The sequence below is a fragment of the Uloborus diversus genome, chromosome 9 (assembly GCF_026930045.1).
Source record: "Uloborus diversus isolate 005 chromosome 9, Udiv.v.3.1, whole genome shotgun sequence".
Classification (NCBI taxonomy): domain Eukaryota; kingdom Metazoa; phylum Arthropoda; class Arachnida; order Araneae; family Uloboridae; genus Uloborus; species Uloborus diversus.
The window spans coordinates 8517600-8535664 of record NC_072739.1 but is presented as its reverse complement, the minus strand read 5'-3'; the positions used below and the strand labels follow the sequence as shown (position 1 = coordinate 8535664).

The following is an 18065-nucleotide window of genomic DNA, read 5'->3' as shown; positions in this document are numbered from 1 at the left end:
TTCATCCAAGAATTTTATTTATTGTGAAAACAAGACCATAGTCTTTAGCCGATTTGCCGGCCGAAACCTGAATACCGATATACTTTTCGCCGCAAGCAACCTCTTTAGCCAGTGATTGGAAAAATTATTATTATTTTTTTTATAACGAACTACAACTTCTTTATTTATGATGTAGTTACATGTTATTATGTAACTACATGTTATGATGTACATGTTATGATGTAAATGTAGTTAAGAACAACTACTTACTTTTTAATGTAGCGACTACAAACTGCTTCTGAAATGTAGTCGCTACTTCGCAGAAAAGAAATAAATAAAAAGCATACACACACCGTTTACGGATTAAACGAAAAAGTTTGAAAAGTTGCTCAGATTAATAAATTAGTTAACTTGAACATGGAATATTACTTAGAATTGTTATTTCTTTCTTTCTTTTCTTTTTAAAAACCATTTTTACGAATATTCGCTGCAAGGAAGGATTAAAAAGTTGAAAGATAATTTTTTTTTCAATTCGGCTACTTGAAAAATGTCAAAAGTTGTAGTCGAAATTTGATTTAAATTTTACATCGTTATACATATAACCCCCGTAAATTGATTAGATGAAAAAAACTTTAAACAGAGAAGAAAAACTTTAATTTCCTATGTTGGAATTAGTTTTATAGGAAATTATGTTTTGTAGGATATAATCAGTTAATTATAAACTTCAAGCTAAGACTCTGGATCGATCTGGACACCATCCCCTTTCTTACGCTTTTGATAAAAAGTTTTTTTTTATCTATATATTTTTTTAAAACTTAAATTAAAAGTAGTTTCTAGAAATCGCTACAAACTATTGTTTTTTGTATCGAACTACTCGCTACTCTACTCTTACTAAAAAGTAGTGCGCTACACTACAAACTACTAAAAAATGAAGCTACTGTAGTAGCGTCGCTACTTGTACACCGCGCTACTTCCGACCTCTGCTTTTAGCTTAGTGTTAAAAGTTTGTTTTGTGTGCTACGTGCGATAAGAAGTTTAAATGAGAACTGCAACTTTTTATTAGAAGATTAAGACGCGATTCTAATTCCTGAATTCCAATAAAATGCTGTTTTCAAGAAATTTTAATCTTAACATTGTTTTTTTTTTCGTTCTTAAAAAAACATTGGTATCAATTATATTGCAAAATGACAATTATATTTTCTTTTTCAGTTGGTACAAAGGTTCCCGGTGTGGTGCGCAAGCCGAAAAACCCTTCCCAAATGGTAAGTCCCATTTAATTTTTCTACCACCAAATAATTCACGTAGTTCCAGAACTTGAAGTCCAAAATGAAAATGTTGCATCAGCTACAATTATATAAACATTTTCGATAAGTGTCTTAGGTTGAAACTTTATAAACTCACTAGCAAAAATACCCGACGCGTTGCCTGGGTCAGTAATAATTATTATAAACAATTGCTACTTTTATTCGTTTTCTACTTTAACTGAAAGAACTTAAAACACACCGCTTTGACGTGATTAAAAATCGAGCTTCTTCTTTGACCATAAAAGTAAAATAGCAATAAGTATTAGGAACAAAATAGTATTCATTTCGAAACGAAAGCCCGACATTTAAGCACACACAAATTTGAAGAATTTCCAAAATATGAAATTAAACTTCACTTGTGTTCAAAACGATTTATCTGTTAACATTTATTTATTTTTTTGAACATAGTCTAAAACTTTCTCTATATGACTATAGGAGTTCAAACTGTAGCCGCCCGTAATCCTCCTATACTTGCTTTAGTTATTTTGGGAAATTTTAATTACTGTGGATTCTTGGGGCGAGTTAAAATGTTAAAATTTGCATTAATCGTTTTGGGATACCTTGGATACTGCTCCTCTTCCCTACTTTGTAAAACTGTATGTTACTAATTTTCGTCAAAGTGATAGTGTCGCCAAATGCTGAGATAATTTTGGTGACCATAAAATATTGTTAACATTTTCATCCGAAATGTTCCCAAAAAAGTAGTAAAATTTGGAGATTGTTTGAAATTGTGCAAAATAATGAAAGTGTTTGTGCTGTTCATGGATTTGCCTAATTTAATTGGTGGATTATTTTACATATTAACAAAAGTTTTAAAGATTCTTTTAATAGCTATGTTTTAATTACATAAAGCTGAGAAACATTATTACGTAGTCTTTGGCTTCAAAAACAGCTGCAGTTGAAAAAAATACCAAATGCACCAGCTACTGAAATCTTTCTAAAAAAAGTTTGGCGAGATTTCTGCTGGTAGATTAAATAATGAGAAAGTTTCCAATCAGCGCAAATAATTAAAAAAAAACATTAATTACATTAAATTTCCATAAAAATAAAAAATAATCAACCAAATCCATTGGCCAATCTTGTGGGAAAACATTACTTTAAGATTTAACTTGAGAAGAGCTTTGAACAGTCAAACGAAATGCAAAAATATTCAACAATGCAACAATGCTAGCTATCAACAGGGAGTTGAGATGATACACTAAATACTAAATTGGGTCGAAAAGATGCAACTAAATTCTCATTCGTAAATTTTTTCAGCTTTTCCTGCTGAAAATTAGACCGCCAAATTTTCAGCAGAAAAAGCAGCGCTTTCGATGGACACATAATTCTAATAAGTGCAAGTATTTTTTTCACTCCTATATAAGCGACAATTGCGAATTAAATTGGACTAAAAAAAGAACTATCAGTTGATTTTTTTTTCGAACTGGTCAATAAACCTTCCCAGTACCAAAAAGAACAAACAGTGAAAGTTTTAAATAAATCTGTCGGGTAGTTTTAAGGAACACACACCCACACCATTTACCAACATCCATTTATATATATATATATATATATATATTCTAAAAAAGTCCTGAATTCACACGATACGTCATCGTGACAACCGACACGATATCGTCTCGATTGTTTACATGAGGAAAGACCAGAGTTTACGGTCAGAATTCTTAGTTCCCTTTACATTGACATTGGCCAAACTTTTTGCATACATTCAGCATCACTTGTTAATTCAGATAAATAACTAGAGTGTTTACTGACCTTGTGAATAAGGAAGGGCAGTGTGGAAAATTAAAAATTTAAGTATCATATTTTATGCTAATTTTTGCAGAAAAAATTAAATAAATGTGTTTAATCAACTGTGGCTGCTTCACATAGTTTGTGAATAAAATGTAACTTGTGATTTTAGTATTATTTCGGTATATTTGGTGTACTTTCCAGAAAAGTTAGAAATTCTGTATTTTGACTCATGTTGACTTGCAGGAGAAAGGAATTGCAAAATAGTTTTTACTTGTGTTTATTTTTAAATTGATAATTTAGCAACTTGCTGCTTTTGATCATCTGAGCAAGGATCAGCAGTGAGTTAAAACTAGCCAGTAAAAAAAAAAAAAAGTTTAAAAGTAATCGCTATGCGTGTCCATTGTATTGTACATCATTTTTGCAAGCAATTACAAATAAACCAAAGCACGTGTCTTTTACAAGGGAAAGAATCGGTTAGTATCCAGTGTAATCGACAAGTATAAAGAGCAGGGCTGTGGAGTCGGAGTCGAAGAGTCGGAGTCGGACTGATTTTGAGGTAAAGCAGTCGGAGTCGTTAGAAAATATGCCGACTCCGACTCCGGGCTTCTTTTTTACTTTCATTTTCACTGACTCTCCTTGCATTTTGTAAAAACTGACTACCAATTGGTTCGATTACATGTATAAAAAACTCTTTATTAAAGTGTATCCAATCAAATTAAAAATTGACTTCAATTTGAATTATAAACAACTCAAATAAGGTTCATAAAAGTTGTATTGCTTTTGTATTTTGTTGCTGTCAATTACGTGGATTTTTTTTTTTTTTAATTGGAGAAAAATGTTTATTTATTTTCAAACCAGCTCTCAGGGTGCATACTAACTTCGTTTAGTTATGTAGGGTTAGTAACGGTTATTGAAAACAAAATTATAATGTTTCAAATGTAGATCCTTCTCCTGCTCTTGCTTATGGGAATTGATTGATAAAATTGTGTGCATTGATTACATTACCTGAGGATAAATTTGATTTTTATAGCTATTTGTTAGTGAATGATTTTCTATTTCCATCTACCCTACAGACAAGGAGGGAGGAAATTCAAAGGGTGATTTCCCTCGCCATGAGGTTGATGTAGGTAGAAAACCAAAGCATACACAGTGTGCTTTTAGAAGCTTAAGAAGTTCTAATGCAGTGATATTCAACCTGAAAATGACCTCAAAACTTGAAAATGTTCACTAACATCCCTTTATTTCTCACTGCCTCATGTGCAGTGTCCAAACCAGGCCCGTCATTAAAAAATTTCCAGGAGTAGGCAGGGGGCTGGCAATGTGTTCGATACATGTTCTGAAAAGCAATTAACGCATGCAAAACATACAAAAATGCATAACTGCATTGTGTTTGTAAAATCCAGGGGATCGATACCCCCCCCCCTCCCCTGATCTCACAAATGACGGATCTGTTCCACAACCATAAACAGCATTGAAAGGGACAGTATATCGCGGACATTTAATTGAAATTAAAACCCCTCAAAAATAAAATCAACACTAAAACGTGACACAAAAGAGGCTTTCAAATCTAACGCCAACAAATGTGCCTTTGCAGGAAACATTCCAGAAGGTACATCGGGCAATAATGTCGTTACAAAGCAAATCGCGCGATTTTGCAACCACCTTTCCGTTTTCAGAAATCCCCAGCGATGCGCATTTCTCACGTTCCTTCCACCACAGAATAGGGCCATAAAAATAAATTTGAACCACCGAAACAATAATTCACCGGGCGCTTATGACAAAGCGTATCTGCTGCGGGAAGGGGGGGGGGAGGAATGCCGGACGTTTAGCCGGGATTTGAGGTTTAGAAAAGAAAAATTGGAGGGTTAAAAAAGAGAAATATGTCTGTCTCTCTCCCCCACCTTCTTTTGCGCGGGAATGCAGTTTTAATTCCTTTTTTTGGCTACGGACACAGGCTTGGCGTTTGTGATAAAGGAATATTGCTCACGTGTGAAGTGTTATTTGTATCTCTAACGTACTTTTAAATTCTGTTCATTGAACTTAAATGAAATAGTGTATTAATTGGATGCCTCAATTGCAAAATCGATTAACTCCATAAAACAAAAGAAGAGAAAAGTAATTCACATGCTAAGCATTTATAAAGCACTATTAAAGCAGAAGTTATGATTTTTTTGAGAAATCACGATTGCTTATTGTTCTCATTTGACTGTTTTTGACGTTCCTTTGATTTTTCCCACCGCCACCCTCCGCATCATCACCGTCGACGGGCTCCTCACGATGCTGCACCTCTAGCGAAAACCGTCTCCAGGTTGCGTCCATATGCTACACACACGCGCATACATACACAACTACACACACACGCAAACACACGCACATACACCTACACACACATACACACACGCATACATACAGACACCCACACATACACACAACTAACCACACATTTATGCCTGCACATAGACACAAACACATATGCCTACACACACATACACATTACACATACCCCCCAGACACAAACACACATACCCCCACACACAAACACACACGCCTACATACACACCCTCGTGATTGCGAAAAACATAATTTGAATTCAAGATGTCAAAGTTGAAATTATTTTTTTTTGAGCAATCACGATTGCTTATTGTTCTTATTTGACTGTTTTTGAGGTCCGTGTCTTTTTCAGCTTGGACCAGAAGCCTTTGCAGCACCACCGCCCACCGTCCTTGCAGACGGCGCGGCACAGTGGGGCCGAATGGCCAAAAAGTGGAAAAAATTCAATATCTCGAGAACTGGTTAACATAGAAAGCTGGGGCCGGTCTCATTCAAAAAAGAACAAAAAAGTACATCAAGTTCAACTGTTTTTATTGCCATTTTGAAGTTAATTAAATAACTAATTAGGAAATGAAAGACTATTGGAAATGTAATTTTTTTCTTTTAAATTTCCGAAACATGTTGTACTTATAAAAACAAGTTGCAACAAGTATTTTGAGCATATATTTAAATTAAATATTGCTTAAAATGATTCCCTCAAGGAAGCTTAAAGACCTGGAGTGTTTTAGAAATAATAAAACTTGAGATTCTTAGTCAATAGTTGCTTAAATTGAAAGAATACATACCAATTCAAATTCAAGGAAATTAGATTAACAGTTCCTTAGCTGCCTCACTGATTTCCAGATGCTTTTTCTTTGGTTCGGGTCTCATGTTCGTGATAAAAGGTTCCGAAGTAGCTTGTGGAACACGTCTTCGTTGGTGGATATACGAGACATTTTCCGCGAGTTGGTGATCCTGAATGCCTTGTAATCTTTATTCCTACTTTCTTGTGCCTCTTCCGACAATATTTCGACTGGGAAAATTGACTTCTGCACTATTTCAGCACCGTGTAACAAAATTTTATGCACTGTGGATGGCATGTAGTACCATGAATACTTCTCAATGGCAAGCTCTGCTGTTTCTTTTGAGAATAGTCGGAATTTCACTGGGTCAATCATTGCATTGCTGTTTATGACTTCCAGAATGGTAGCGATCCGATGGATTTGAATTTCTTCGACTCCCGTTATTGCACTTGTGACCTTGCACTCATTGAAAAAACGTTTGGCTGTGTTGCCATTATTTGAAGATCCGCAACCCTGCTCAACAAAGTCCACTTTGATGCCGACTTCCTCAAGAAACTTTTGTTGAATACGTTTCTTTTCGTTTTCGTACATGTCTCTTGTATCTTTTGTAGTCCTCCATTTTCGAGTTTTTTGTTGAATGCAATGTGAAGGATGTATTCCATACACTTGATTCTGGCGTGTAATGGAGAGATACCGAATTCGAGAGCATTCACATTAAGAGGTTTCTGTTGGATTTTTGCTAGGTCGTTCATTTCCGAAGGTAAAGCATTGCATATGTAGCAGGCACTTGCAGACTTTGTATTTGTGATGGCTTGAGCTACTTCGCCGTCCAACATTGTCATCACCAACTTGTGTCGAATACGGATGACATTAATGCCGATCACAACTTGGGTAATTTCCAACTTCTCTATTTCTTCTTCAAACCTTTTTTTTCATCTCGTGCCAAATCAAGTGTCTCTTTCTGGAAGCTGTACTCAAGGGCCTGCAATGTCTTGTTGAAGAAGGTCGGCCGTTTTCCCAAATCGATCCATTTTGATCAACATCCATTGGAATTGTGAGCTTCAGAGGAACTATGGACGTCATGAATAAATTCGAGTCACTTATTTCGTTATTGCTGATTGAATATTTTGGGCAAATTCACTTTGTCCTGAGGCACCGTCGAATCCCCATTTCGTCGTCAATATTAATTCATGTTCATTTAATTTTTCTAGTTCTTCTAGGGGTTTTGTTTCCAGAATTCGTTTAGCTGTATGGTCAAGCAAATTCTATAAAGGGACAGCTGCAGATGTTTCACTAATTAACATATTATCAGGGTAGCATTATTTCTTTGAGATGATTAATTTTTTATAACTTGGAGATGGCATCCAAGGTCTTTTAGTGTTTGTCGAATCACCTCGTACTGATATTTTGTCAGATTGGCCTGGAGAAATATTGCTAATGCTTGATCGGCTGACAAAGCTTTGGTTTTATCGTGCTTTTCATGTGTCGCAGCCGTGTTAATCAAGCTTTGTTGGTATGATGCTTGAAGTTTACGTATTTTATTCTTTTTGCTTCATTCACCAGAATCATCAGTCTTTACTTGGTCTCCCAACACATCCTGTAGATTCCTGCTCCGGTATGTTGAAAACGTATTCATTTTCCATCCACTCGCTGAACATTTTTTTGAACCTCTCCCAGTCTCGATTTACTTTATCTTTTTTTTTTTTTAAATTAAAATGAGGCAAGAAACTCTTGCTAAGAGCTGTCAACATTAAACAAATGTTTCCTTCGTCAAGTTCAGGGTGATTTTGTCGAAGGAATACGTCGAAATTTGTACCATTCCACAAGCAATCACACAAATTACGGTATTTAACTTTGATAGAGCTCATGGCTAGACAACGTTAGCAACTAGACTGAACTCAAATAAAAAAGGTTTTGACGTGGGGAAATGTTTTGTCTGAGACAATTCTATTAACAAAATAGTGCAACAAACAGATACGTACTCTAACCCTTTCCTTTATTTTCTGTGTTATGATCGGATAGGCAGATAAAGGCAGGTGATTTGTGTTCAAATGTTTACTTAAGCACCCCTAGTTTGATAAATAACCTTCCCCATCGCGGAGGAAGCCGGAGCTTTTTTTGTTACCTTAGCTGTTCTCAATGCTAATTTAAAATTTGTAACTTATAACGTTGTAAAGCGCTCTAATATGTTTTTGCACTGTTTGACTGATGAGTGGTTTAATTGACCATCGTAGAACAGGGGAAAAAATTGATTATTTTTTTCTAACTTTTTAACACTTTTTTATCACCCATCTTGAGTTGGGTGGAATTTGGTCAAACTTACATAATTCTGACTTTGAGCCTATATTAATGGGAATACCCTCGATACAGCGGAAAAAATCATGCCGTTCCTATATCCTGTATCTTATATAGTGTGAGAATCATACACCAGATAATCGAAATAAGCGCTTTCGAAAATCGAATTTTTTCCACTCTGGTACCACTGTGCGCGGCGCGGCTGCTCCGATCCTGAGCTATCCGCTTCTCCTGGTCGGAGGCGTCCATGTCCTACACACACGCACACTCACACACTCTTACACACACACGCACACTCATACACACACACACGCACACTCACACACTCATACACACACACGCACATTCACACACTCATACACACACACGCCTACGTGCATACGCAGAGGTCTACGCACACACACAAGCCTACACACTTACACACACAACTATGCACACGTAACCGCCCAGGAGGAGAGGCAGGCTTGGGGAGGGGGTGACAGGAGCTGTTTCTAGAAACAATAACTCCAATGAGTAGGGTCCTGTCTCAGTTCGTGATTGCAAAAAACAGAATTTGAATTCAAAATTTCAGAATTCAAATTAATTTTTTTTATATCTAATTATTATTTTTTATTTATTTATTTTTTTTTTAAGTGGAGTTAATCGATTTGGCAGTTGAGACTTTCAATTATTAATAAAGATAGAGAATAAATTAGCTATCACGGTTGTAGTACCAGTGTTGTTAGGTCAAAGGTAAAAATTGAGCAAAAAATGTTTTTTTGAATGCGTATAAAAATGTGTATGAAAGTAATTAAAAGAGACAATTAAGAAAAATCAATTAGGAAATTAAATGACAGAGAGAGAGAGATAACTATATCAGGCCGCGGGAAGGTAAATGTACTAAACCAAAACTTCAATATAAATTCACATGCTAAGCATTGAATTAAAATTTTACAGAAATGAGTTATTGAGATATTTGAAGAAATGTGTTTCCGATTCCATAACAATAAGAAAATGTCGGAATTTGACGGTTTTTTTTTTTTAGCGGAAAATAAACAATCCTGTACAGTAAAGCTAAAGTACGATAGGTGACAAAAATGCAAAAAAAAAAAAAAAATAAATAAATAAATAAAAATAAATAAATAAATAAAGAAAAAATAAAGAAAATTTGTAGATACTGCCTTCTCACGGCAGTATAATATAAATATCATCGTTCAAAAGAACTGCCGTTCATTTTTAGGAGATCGTATTGTACCGTTCATTTTAAGGAGTGGGTCCTTTAGACTCGTTCGTGCATTAGTAAATGTACAAAATTTCTTGCTGAAGATTCTTGATGATTATGACTCCAGATAGACTCCCCCATTAAAATGTCACATTGTATCAAAGTCATGTAATGAGAGGGTTCATAATTTGATCATCGAATAGAAAAGGCTCAAATTTCTCATTTGGTTAAACTCTGGGAGTACACGTGAAAAAGTCTTAGTTAATTTCCTTTCGTGTAGGTTTTAATAAATACATTACGAAGAAATTGCTTTAAGATATTTCATTTATCTACTCTCCTCTTCAGAAAATTTTGTAAATCGTTAACTTTTGATCTTTAAAAAGGTTTTTTTTTTCCTCGACTTTATATCATTAATTTTTGGAACTAAAAGACCTCCTACACGGTGTATGAGGGCACACCAGGCACAGTTGACTGTCGTATGAAGAATTACAAGCGAGTCCTTAACTTTTCTACCTTCACTCATTGCCACCGAGAGCAAAGGCGGATCTCTTGTCAGTTTGGTCATCGGGTCCCCATCTACTCACAAAACTTGCCAAATTTATACAGTCCGATTCTGAGCTGAGCCCCCTCAAGGAACAGGCCCCAAGTTTCCAACTAGATTGACATGTTCTCTCGTCGGTCCTGGTTACACTTCCTAATAACCGCCGGTTTGAGAGTTGATTCAACTGAGTTGCCTCGTGCAAAGATGGCTTTACTCATATTTTTACTGAACTTAAATAAGAGTATAGCTTATTCTTTTACCAAATTGTCTTTCGATTGCAACCATTTTAAAATTTTATTTTGATGAATTCTGTCCATGATTATTAAGTGAGAATGCATTTATTGAGCAATCACGATTGCTTATTGCTTTCACTTGACTGTTTTTGGCGTCCTATCATTTTATTTTCCGACCGCCACCCTCCGCACCCTGTCACCGTCGACCGGCTCCTAACGACGCTGCTCCTATAGCGAAAGCCGTCTCCAGGTTGCATGCATGGCCTACACACACGCACATACATACACAACTACACATACACACACAAACACATACACACAAACACACATACACCTACACACATAAACACATACACACAACTACCCACACATTCATGCCTGCACACAGACACAAACATATGCCTACACACACATACACATACCCCCCTACACACAGACACGAACACACATGCTACACACACATACATATACCCCCTACACACAAACACACATGCCTACACACATACTCATACCCGCTACACAAACACATATACCCTGACACACAAACACACTCGTGATTGCGAAAAGTATAATTTGAATTCAAGGTGTCCAAATTCAAATTAATTTTTTTTTTTTTTTTTTTTGTGGCTATTTTCGGCCTTTCTCCTGACTTTAACTTGTGAATATGAATATTCTCCCTACTTTGATACAAACACAAAACCATTTCACAGCTCCAGTTAGTATCTAACGTAATGCTTTTGCTTGTATGAAGTGGTTAGTGTTCAGGAACAAGCCACATCTTCAGGTCCCATTCCGTTCCCATCTCTCATCATTGAGCTTAATCGCCTTGGTTCGATTAAGCATCCTTCCTTTGACGGAAAGCCATAATCTGCCAAACGTGTCGAGCCCACTCCTCCCCATCCTCCCTCTCCGGGATTAAGAGTCGTGGTGAATCAGACGGGGGGTGGTCGGAGCGCGTGCCGTTACACTACCGGCCCACACTCGCGAAGTAGCCGAGGCTGCAATAACATCACACACGGCGGCCCGCCGGAGATAAGTAAGTTTGTGGCTTTTCTTCCTTGTTTCTTACTTTTTCTTTGACTTTGCGGCGTGCCGACTGAGTAGCGGACGGAAATGTTTTTTTTACAGTACTTTTCAAACATACTGCCGAGGGCTGGAAAACGGCAGTATCTACAGAAATGAGTTTTCGAGATATTTCAGGAAATGCGTCAATGTGTGTTTTACTCAATATTAATAAATGGAAATGTTACAATTGGACGTTTTTTTTCACGCCTTTTTTCCCCAGCGGGAACCAAATAAGCAAGACTACATTAAAGCTAACGCACAAGAGATGACAAAAATGCAAAAAAATGAAGTAATTGCAGTTACTGCCCTTTACCTGCACACGGCAGCATAGTACTGACGTGCTAAGTGCAAAAGTCGTATCTGCATCTGAGTCAAAATGACAAATTTCCGTTTAAAGTAGTGCGGCTCCATGTATTTGATTGCGATGGAATGTTTTTTAAATTTTTCAAAAAAATTTCCTTTTGGCGTGTGACCATAAAGCATCGAATTTAGGTGAGATATTTGTCAAAAAAACCACCTGGTGACCGGTAACTCAATTTTGATAAAAAGTGCAGATACCACTTTTGTGCTTAGCACGGCAGAGTAACCCCTTTTCATATTGCATCCTGGCAAGGAAAGTGACACATCTAAAAAAAAACAGTATTGAAGAAAATCTCGAATTGAGGCAATAATAGTTTTAATTGATTTAGTCTCAAATATTACAATGCACGCAAAATATAGTTATGATTCGGTGTATTGCTTAGTTTTTGTTGGGGTCTAGATTAATAATGTTTGCTTAAAGTTTGAAAAATGTTCTGTTAATTTATGCAATTTTAATGTCACAACTGATTATATCGTCGGGAGCAAGTTTTCTAGGAACCCACTCTGTTGATGGGGGGGGGGGGAGTATTATTGATGAACTGTGCTGAACTTCTTCAGTTTTACTTTCGATTCAGGAAGAACTGTTATTTCGTACAGAAAGGTATACACAGCCATGTTACTAAGTTACTCTGGCTGCATTTTTTGTTTGTTTTAAATTCGGAAACAAAACCAACAAAAGTAATACCATTAAAAAAATTGATTCAATTCCTACCTAAAATGAATTAATTAAGTTTTTTAATGAATTAATATTTGAAAAACAAAACTGTATTTGCATTAAGTGTCATCCATTCATCCATCTACAAGTTTTTTTTAAAAAAATATTTGAACTTCAATGAATGATAAAGGAATAAAAAACATTTTATTAACGACTGAAATTTTGAACAATATATACAAATATATATAAGAGTATAAACTAATAGTAGGAATTGAAAAAAAAAATGCTTTTTAAATTTTTTAATAAGTTCCACTGTTCCGGCGGGGTTATAAATAAAAAAAACTTCCGTGAAGCAGTTAATGTGTTCTTGCTTTTTTTTTTCTTTTTTTTTCTGTTGACAGTTAAGAGTTTCTAAACCCTTCGGAAAATTTGTCCAAAAAAAAAAAGTTTCTAATGTTTTAACAATATCGGCTTATTCATTTCACGAGTAATCGCTTTACTTTTATGAAACTGTAAGTCTCGTAGAGACCATAAAATTATGTAAGCCGTACTCAATAACGAGGCTAAAAGCTTGGAAATAAATTGACTTGTTCTCTTTTTTTTTTTTTTTTTTTTTAATGGAGTAAATATTTTACAAGCACATATTTTACACTCTTCAGAAACTCATACAGGTTTTTTCGATTGCATAGAGGTTTACTTTCGATTTAGGAAGAACTGCTATTTCGTACAGAAAGGTATACAGAGTCATGTTACTAAATACTACTACTACTTGCTGTAAACCTCGAAAGTAAACGGCGATGCCCCCCCCCCCCCCGCAAGAACTATGGCAACATCTCCTGCAAATGCTTCGGAGCCGGCCCTCTATCCTCCAGTCGCCCAAAATCTTTCTTATTCTTCCCGTAGCTTTTAATATATTGCATAAATAAATTTCATTAAATTGCTGTTGCATGTTTGCTCATGTTAAATATTAAATATCTTCTCGCTGTCGCTCGAGCTTTCTAATTCCCACATGATTTGGATCTTTGTCTCATTGCTGCGGCAAAACTCACTTTACTAATTTATCTCAATAGATGGCAGCACTATAGATATTTAAATAATTTCATTAATTTAAATTAAGTAATTTTGCTTATAATTTGAAAAAGACCTTCAGTTATAGCTTATTAATGTTTTTAATGCAAGTCATTTTAAGCAAAGAATTTGATTTTGAGAGAGTTTGAAATTTCCCAGCTACATAGATGGAAATGCTCTACAAATACAAGTCACTTGTATCATTTTATTACTTCCAAGGTAGATAACAATTTTGAAGCAAAAAACAAACCGACTCACTGAAAATCTCGTGTAAAAGAGCTCGTTAAACCGTTTTATGTTTTTAAGCTCATTAAAAAACAACTACACTTGCAAACCTTTTGTGTCATAAAAATGTGGTATTGATTTTTGGCAATATTTGTGTGATAATAGTTCGGAAGAAAAATATATTTCATTCGTAATTTTAACAAACCAAATACAAAATTATTTACTTTTCCATTTATCTGAACAGATTGGTTGCTGCTAAACCAAATTTCGTATTTTCTGTATGAAAGTACAGAACAGGCGCACCCTTCTTTGAAGTTTTACTAAGGTGATCTATTCATTTTTACACGAATTTTAGGCAATTGTAACCAGGGGCGTGCACAGGGGGGAGAGAGAAGGGGCACCTGTTGGCCCGGGCCTAAAGGAAGCCCAATATTTTTGAAACTAGGGGTGAATTATAGGGGCAAACAATATAGACGGGAGCCCTGAAAAGTCATTTGCGACGGGTCTCAAAATTTTTGTGCACGCCCCTGGTTACAACTACAGTGGCTCCCAAAAGTGTTCGTACACTTTGAAATGTTTTAGTAAAACCAAAATAACTCGAAACTGAATTCGAATATGAAGTCCAATATTTTTCCACGTCATTCCTATGTCATTCTAAATACAACCCATTGGTTTTTTCAAAATATTGACGGATCTTCTTTTTGAAATGGGTCAGAAAACGAAGAGACAGAGAAATAACACGCCACAAAAGTCATCGTACACTCAAATATTTTCTAATAAATTCATGATTAAAGTTATCATATGCCGTTTTATTAATATTTTTGCATTGTGTTGACCCTTATAAGTCATTTGGCTTTTATTTTTTGTTTATTCATTCCTTAATATTGTGCTTATTACTGTAAAATGGCTGGGTATTCGTAAAAAACCGCAAACACCATTCAAAATTTGAATTTTTTCTCCCACAGTAGTGGTAAATTGGTTTGAAATGTCTCTAAATTAGTTATTTTATTTGATTGTATAGTAAAGTGCTTAGTAAAATGCTTTAAAGAAAGGAATCGGACCGAAAACAAGGTAAGAAAAGGTCAACCGGCAAAGTTGACAAAACGTGATGGGAGATTTCAAGTTAAAAAAAAATATGAAAAATACACATTTGAGTGCTGTAAAAGTTTCTAAAGAGTTAAATGAAACATTTTACATTTAATTTTCACTAAAATTGTTCGCCAAGTTCTCTTATTAGTTGAATTAAATGGGACCTCTTCCCGCAGAAATTTTCTTGGTCGTGCGAAAAACAGAAAGCTTACGCTTTTCGTCGCAAAATCAATGATAAATAAGGTAAAAACGTTTTAGAATCACGTCTTACTTACAGATAAAAATTAATTCAACATTTTTGGTTAAATTGTTTTATAACTGTAAGTAGAAGAAAAAATTAGGAACTTAATCTTAAGAACTTATAGTTGGATCAGTTAATCAGGACGGTGGAGGTGTTCTAGTGTGAGGGTGCATATCAGCATCAGGACTTGGTAGTTTGTAATTTTTTGATGAAATAATGAATCATGCTGCTCCTTTAAATATTTTAAAAACCAATTTTGAACTCTTAGCCAAAAATTTGGTAATTGGAAACAGCTTTGTTTTTTATCAAGATAACGATAAGAAGCACACGGTTTTCGACGTTTGCGTCTAGTGCCTCGAAAATTGTCCTAACGTTTAGAAAATACCCCCTCAATCTCTAGATTTTAACGTCATGTAACGTATTTAGAGATATCTGGAGGCTAGATTACAAAAATAGGGCTTTAAAGCGAAAATAGAGCTAGAAACACTAAGACTCGAAGTGTGGTTGAACACTTACTCAGAAATTACGCAAAAAAAAGAAAGAAAAAGAATAAAATTTATTCCCAGACGTTTAAAAGGTGTTATGAATACTGTATGATAATCTACTAATTAATAACTTAATCAAAAGTTGGATTATTCAATAATATATGTACATTTTATAAAGTGTACGAAGACTTTTGTGAGATAAAATTTCAGGTACTTTTTGGTTTTCGATTTTTTAAAAAATAAGTTTTAATATTTTTTAAAAACTTTTCATGTAGTTTTGTTAAAAATTGATCATAGATCTTATAATTAAATACCTATTCCGAAATATTAATTCTAACCAACGGATTGGGGCCTATTTCGTTGAAAGTCGTAGGTGTACGAACACTTATGGGAGCCACTGTATGTTTAAAGTCTCATATTTTTACCTGTTTATAGACTATTTACAGAAACGAACGAACTGAAATTAAATAAAGTTAAAAGTAATTGATGAGGGTGTGTGGTTATTTTTTTTTTTCTGTTTTTTTTTAAATTACTCTAATTTGCTTGAATATATTTGGTATTTCAAAAAAAGAACAATATCCTTCATAGGATTTCATATATATATATATATATATATATATATATATATATATATATATATATATATATATATATATATATTAAACATTGGGACGTTCCATGTCAAATAAACAAGAACTCAATCCGGCCATCTAAGATTTTTCGTAAAACTTGCTTGTGAATTTGCGTCTGCAGTTACTTCTACCATTTTTTCTTTCACATTATTGCATCAGATTAAAAAAAAAAAAAACTTTTAAATAGATACTTTAAGGTTTCTGGTAATTGTCACACTCATAAGGTTTTAAAACGCCTGAACAAGAATTACACATACTTAAAAAGTGGTGAGTTTTTCAGAAATATAATTGTTCCTTGACAATTAAAAAAGTACTGAGGAGAAAAGACTGAAAATTATTGCTCTTCAAGTTAAATTAATGTTTCAAGTAGACTCTTAAATATCAAGTGGAAGCATGAACTTTAATACTTCTGAATCTTCATGCATTATCGTACAATACCTGTAATCAGGCTTCTTGCAATTAAACTGATGTCATGTTCCTCCAAATATATTCGTTTTGTCTTTAATGTTTCTCTTCAGAATTATTTCTGAAACGACTGTTTTATTAAGTAATATTTTACGTTCCCGCTTTTTAGTGCAATTGTTGAAAGTACTTAGTGATTATTTCGAGCTTTAGCAAAGGTATCCTTATATTTTAAACTTCCTACAGTAGTTGTTCACTCTTATCTAATATGTGCGATGGTGTAATGGGACTATTAGCAAATGTTAAATAAAGGGTGGATCAGATAGGACATGCCAAGTGACCATCATTTTGTTTGATTACAGAAAATGAAGTTATAAAATGTCTCAGAAGGATTTTGCAAGACAAAAATTCAATAAAAAACTAGAACATTTTCAGATAACCAGCCTCATACTCATTCTAAAACGGACACAATTGGGAGAACAACAAAACTTTTTTTTTTTAAACGCGTTTAATTCACTCGGGAAAAGTTGAAAAATATAATACTTTTGGCATAAAATAATGTGGTCTGAAATCTACAAAATTTACACTCCAATGTTTGTTTGTTTCTTTTTTTTTTTTTTTTTTTTTGCTTGTAAAGCTTTTTCTGTTCAGTATCCCACATGCAAACACTAACTTCGATGATGCAAGCTGAAAGGCAATTTGATTTCCCAGTACACTAAAGAATTATTTGCTGCTTTTGTCATTAAACTGTTGTGTATTCAAGAGACAGAAAACGTATATCAAACTTATTAATAAGTGGAAATGTTAATAAAAAATTTTCAGAATATTTTTAATGAAGGGGTCCGTTACACAAAAATCGTCAAATTTTGAAAAAAAAAAAAATATCATTTAAAAAACGTCTCCGATTTTTTTTTTTTTTTTTTTTTTGCTTTAAAGGACGTTTGAATCATGTTTCTATCTTAATAAGAACGAAAAATATAATTATTTTTGTTGCATGCATTTAACTAATATTATACTTTACTTTAAAACTTTGAACGCGTTTTTCTCCATGTTGCAATTTTTCCCGGTTTTTTGCGTTTTAACTATAAGTCAAGAACTGATAATAAAGTAATGAAATTCGGAGCACATATTTGTCAAATAGTTTTCTATAATTTTTGTTTCACAAATATGGAAAAAAAAAACAGTTTTCTGCAAAAATCATTATTTTTTTTTTTTAAAGAACACCCAAACCTGTTTTTGTGCGGTCTTTTTTTTTTTGTGCGGTATATGAAAATTATTTATAAAATGAGCGGAAATTATTTATAAAACGAGTGCGAGGTAGTATCTTCTTCAATGACGACAGAGGCATCCCGATGTGAAGTCACTGTGACCTCCCAAAAATTTCCTTATTCGGGAAATTTTTCGGGAGTCCGCAAAATTATCATCATTTGGTTTATTTTTATTTCG

General features: G+C 34.3%; 1 protein-coding gene across 1 annotated transcript in view; it reads left to right on the top strand.

The window, feature by feature from the left end:
* The window catches only part of LOC129229738 (neuron navigator 3-like), a 707938-nt gene that overhangs the window by 186005 nt on the left and 503868 nt on the right, over positions 1-18065 (top strand). The window contains exon 3 of the mRNA XM_054864105.1: positions 1189-1241. Coding sequence (XP_054720080.1) covers positions 1189-1241 — 53 coding nt within the window. The remainder of the gene's footprint in view (positions 1-1188; positions 1242-18065) is intronic.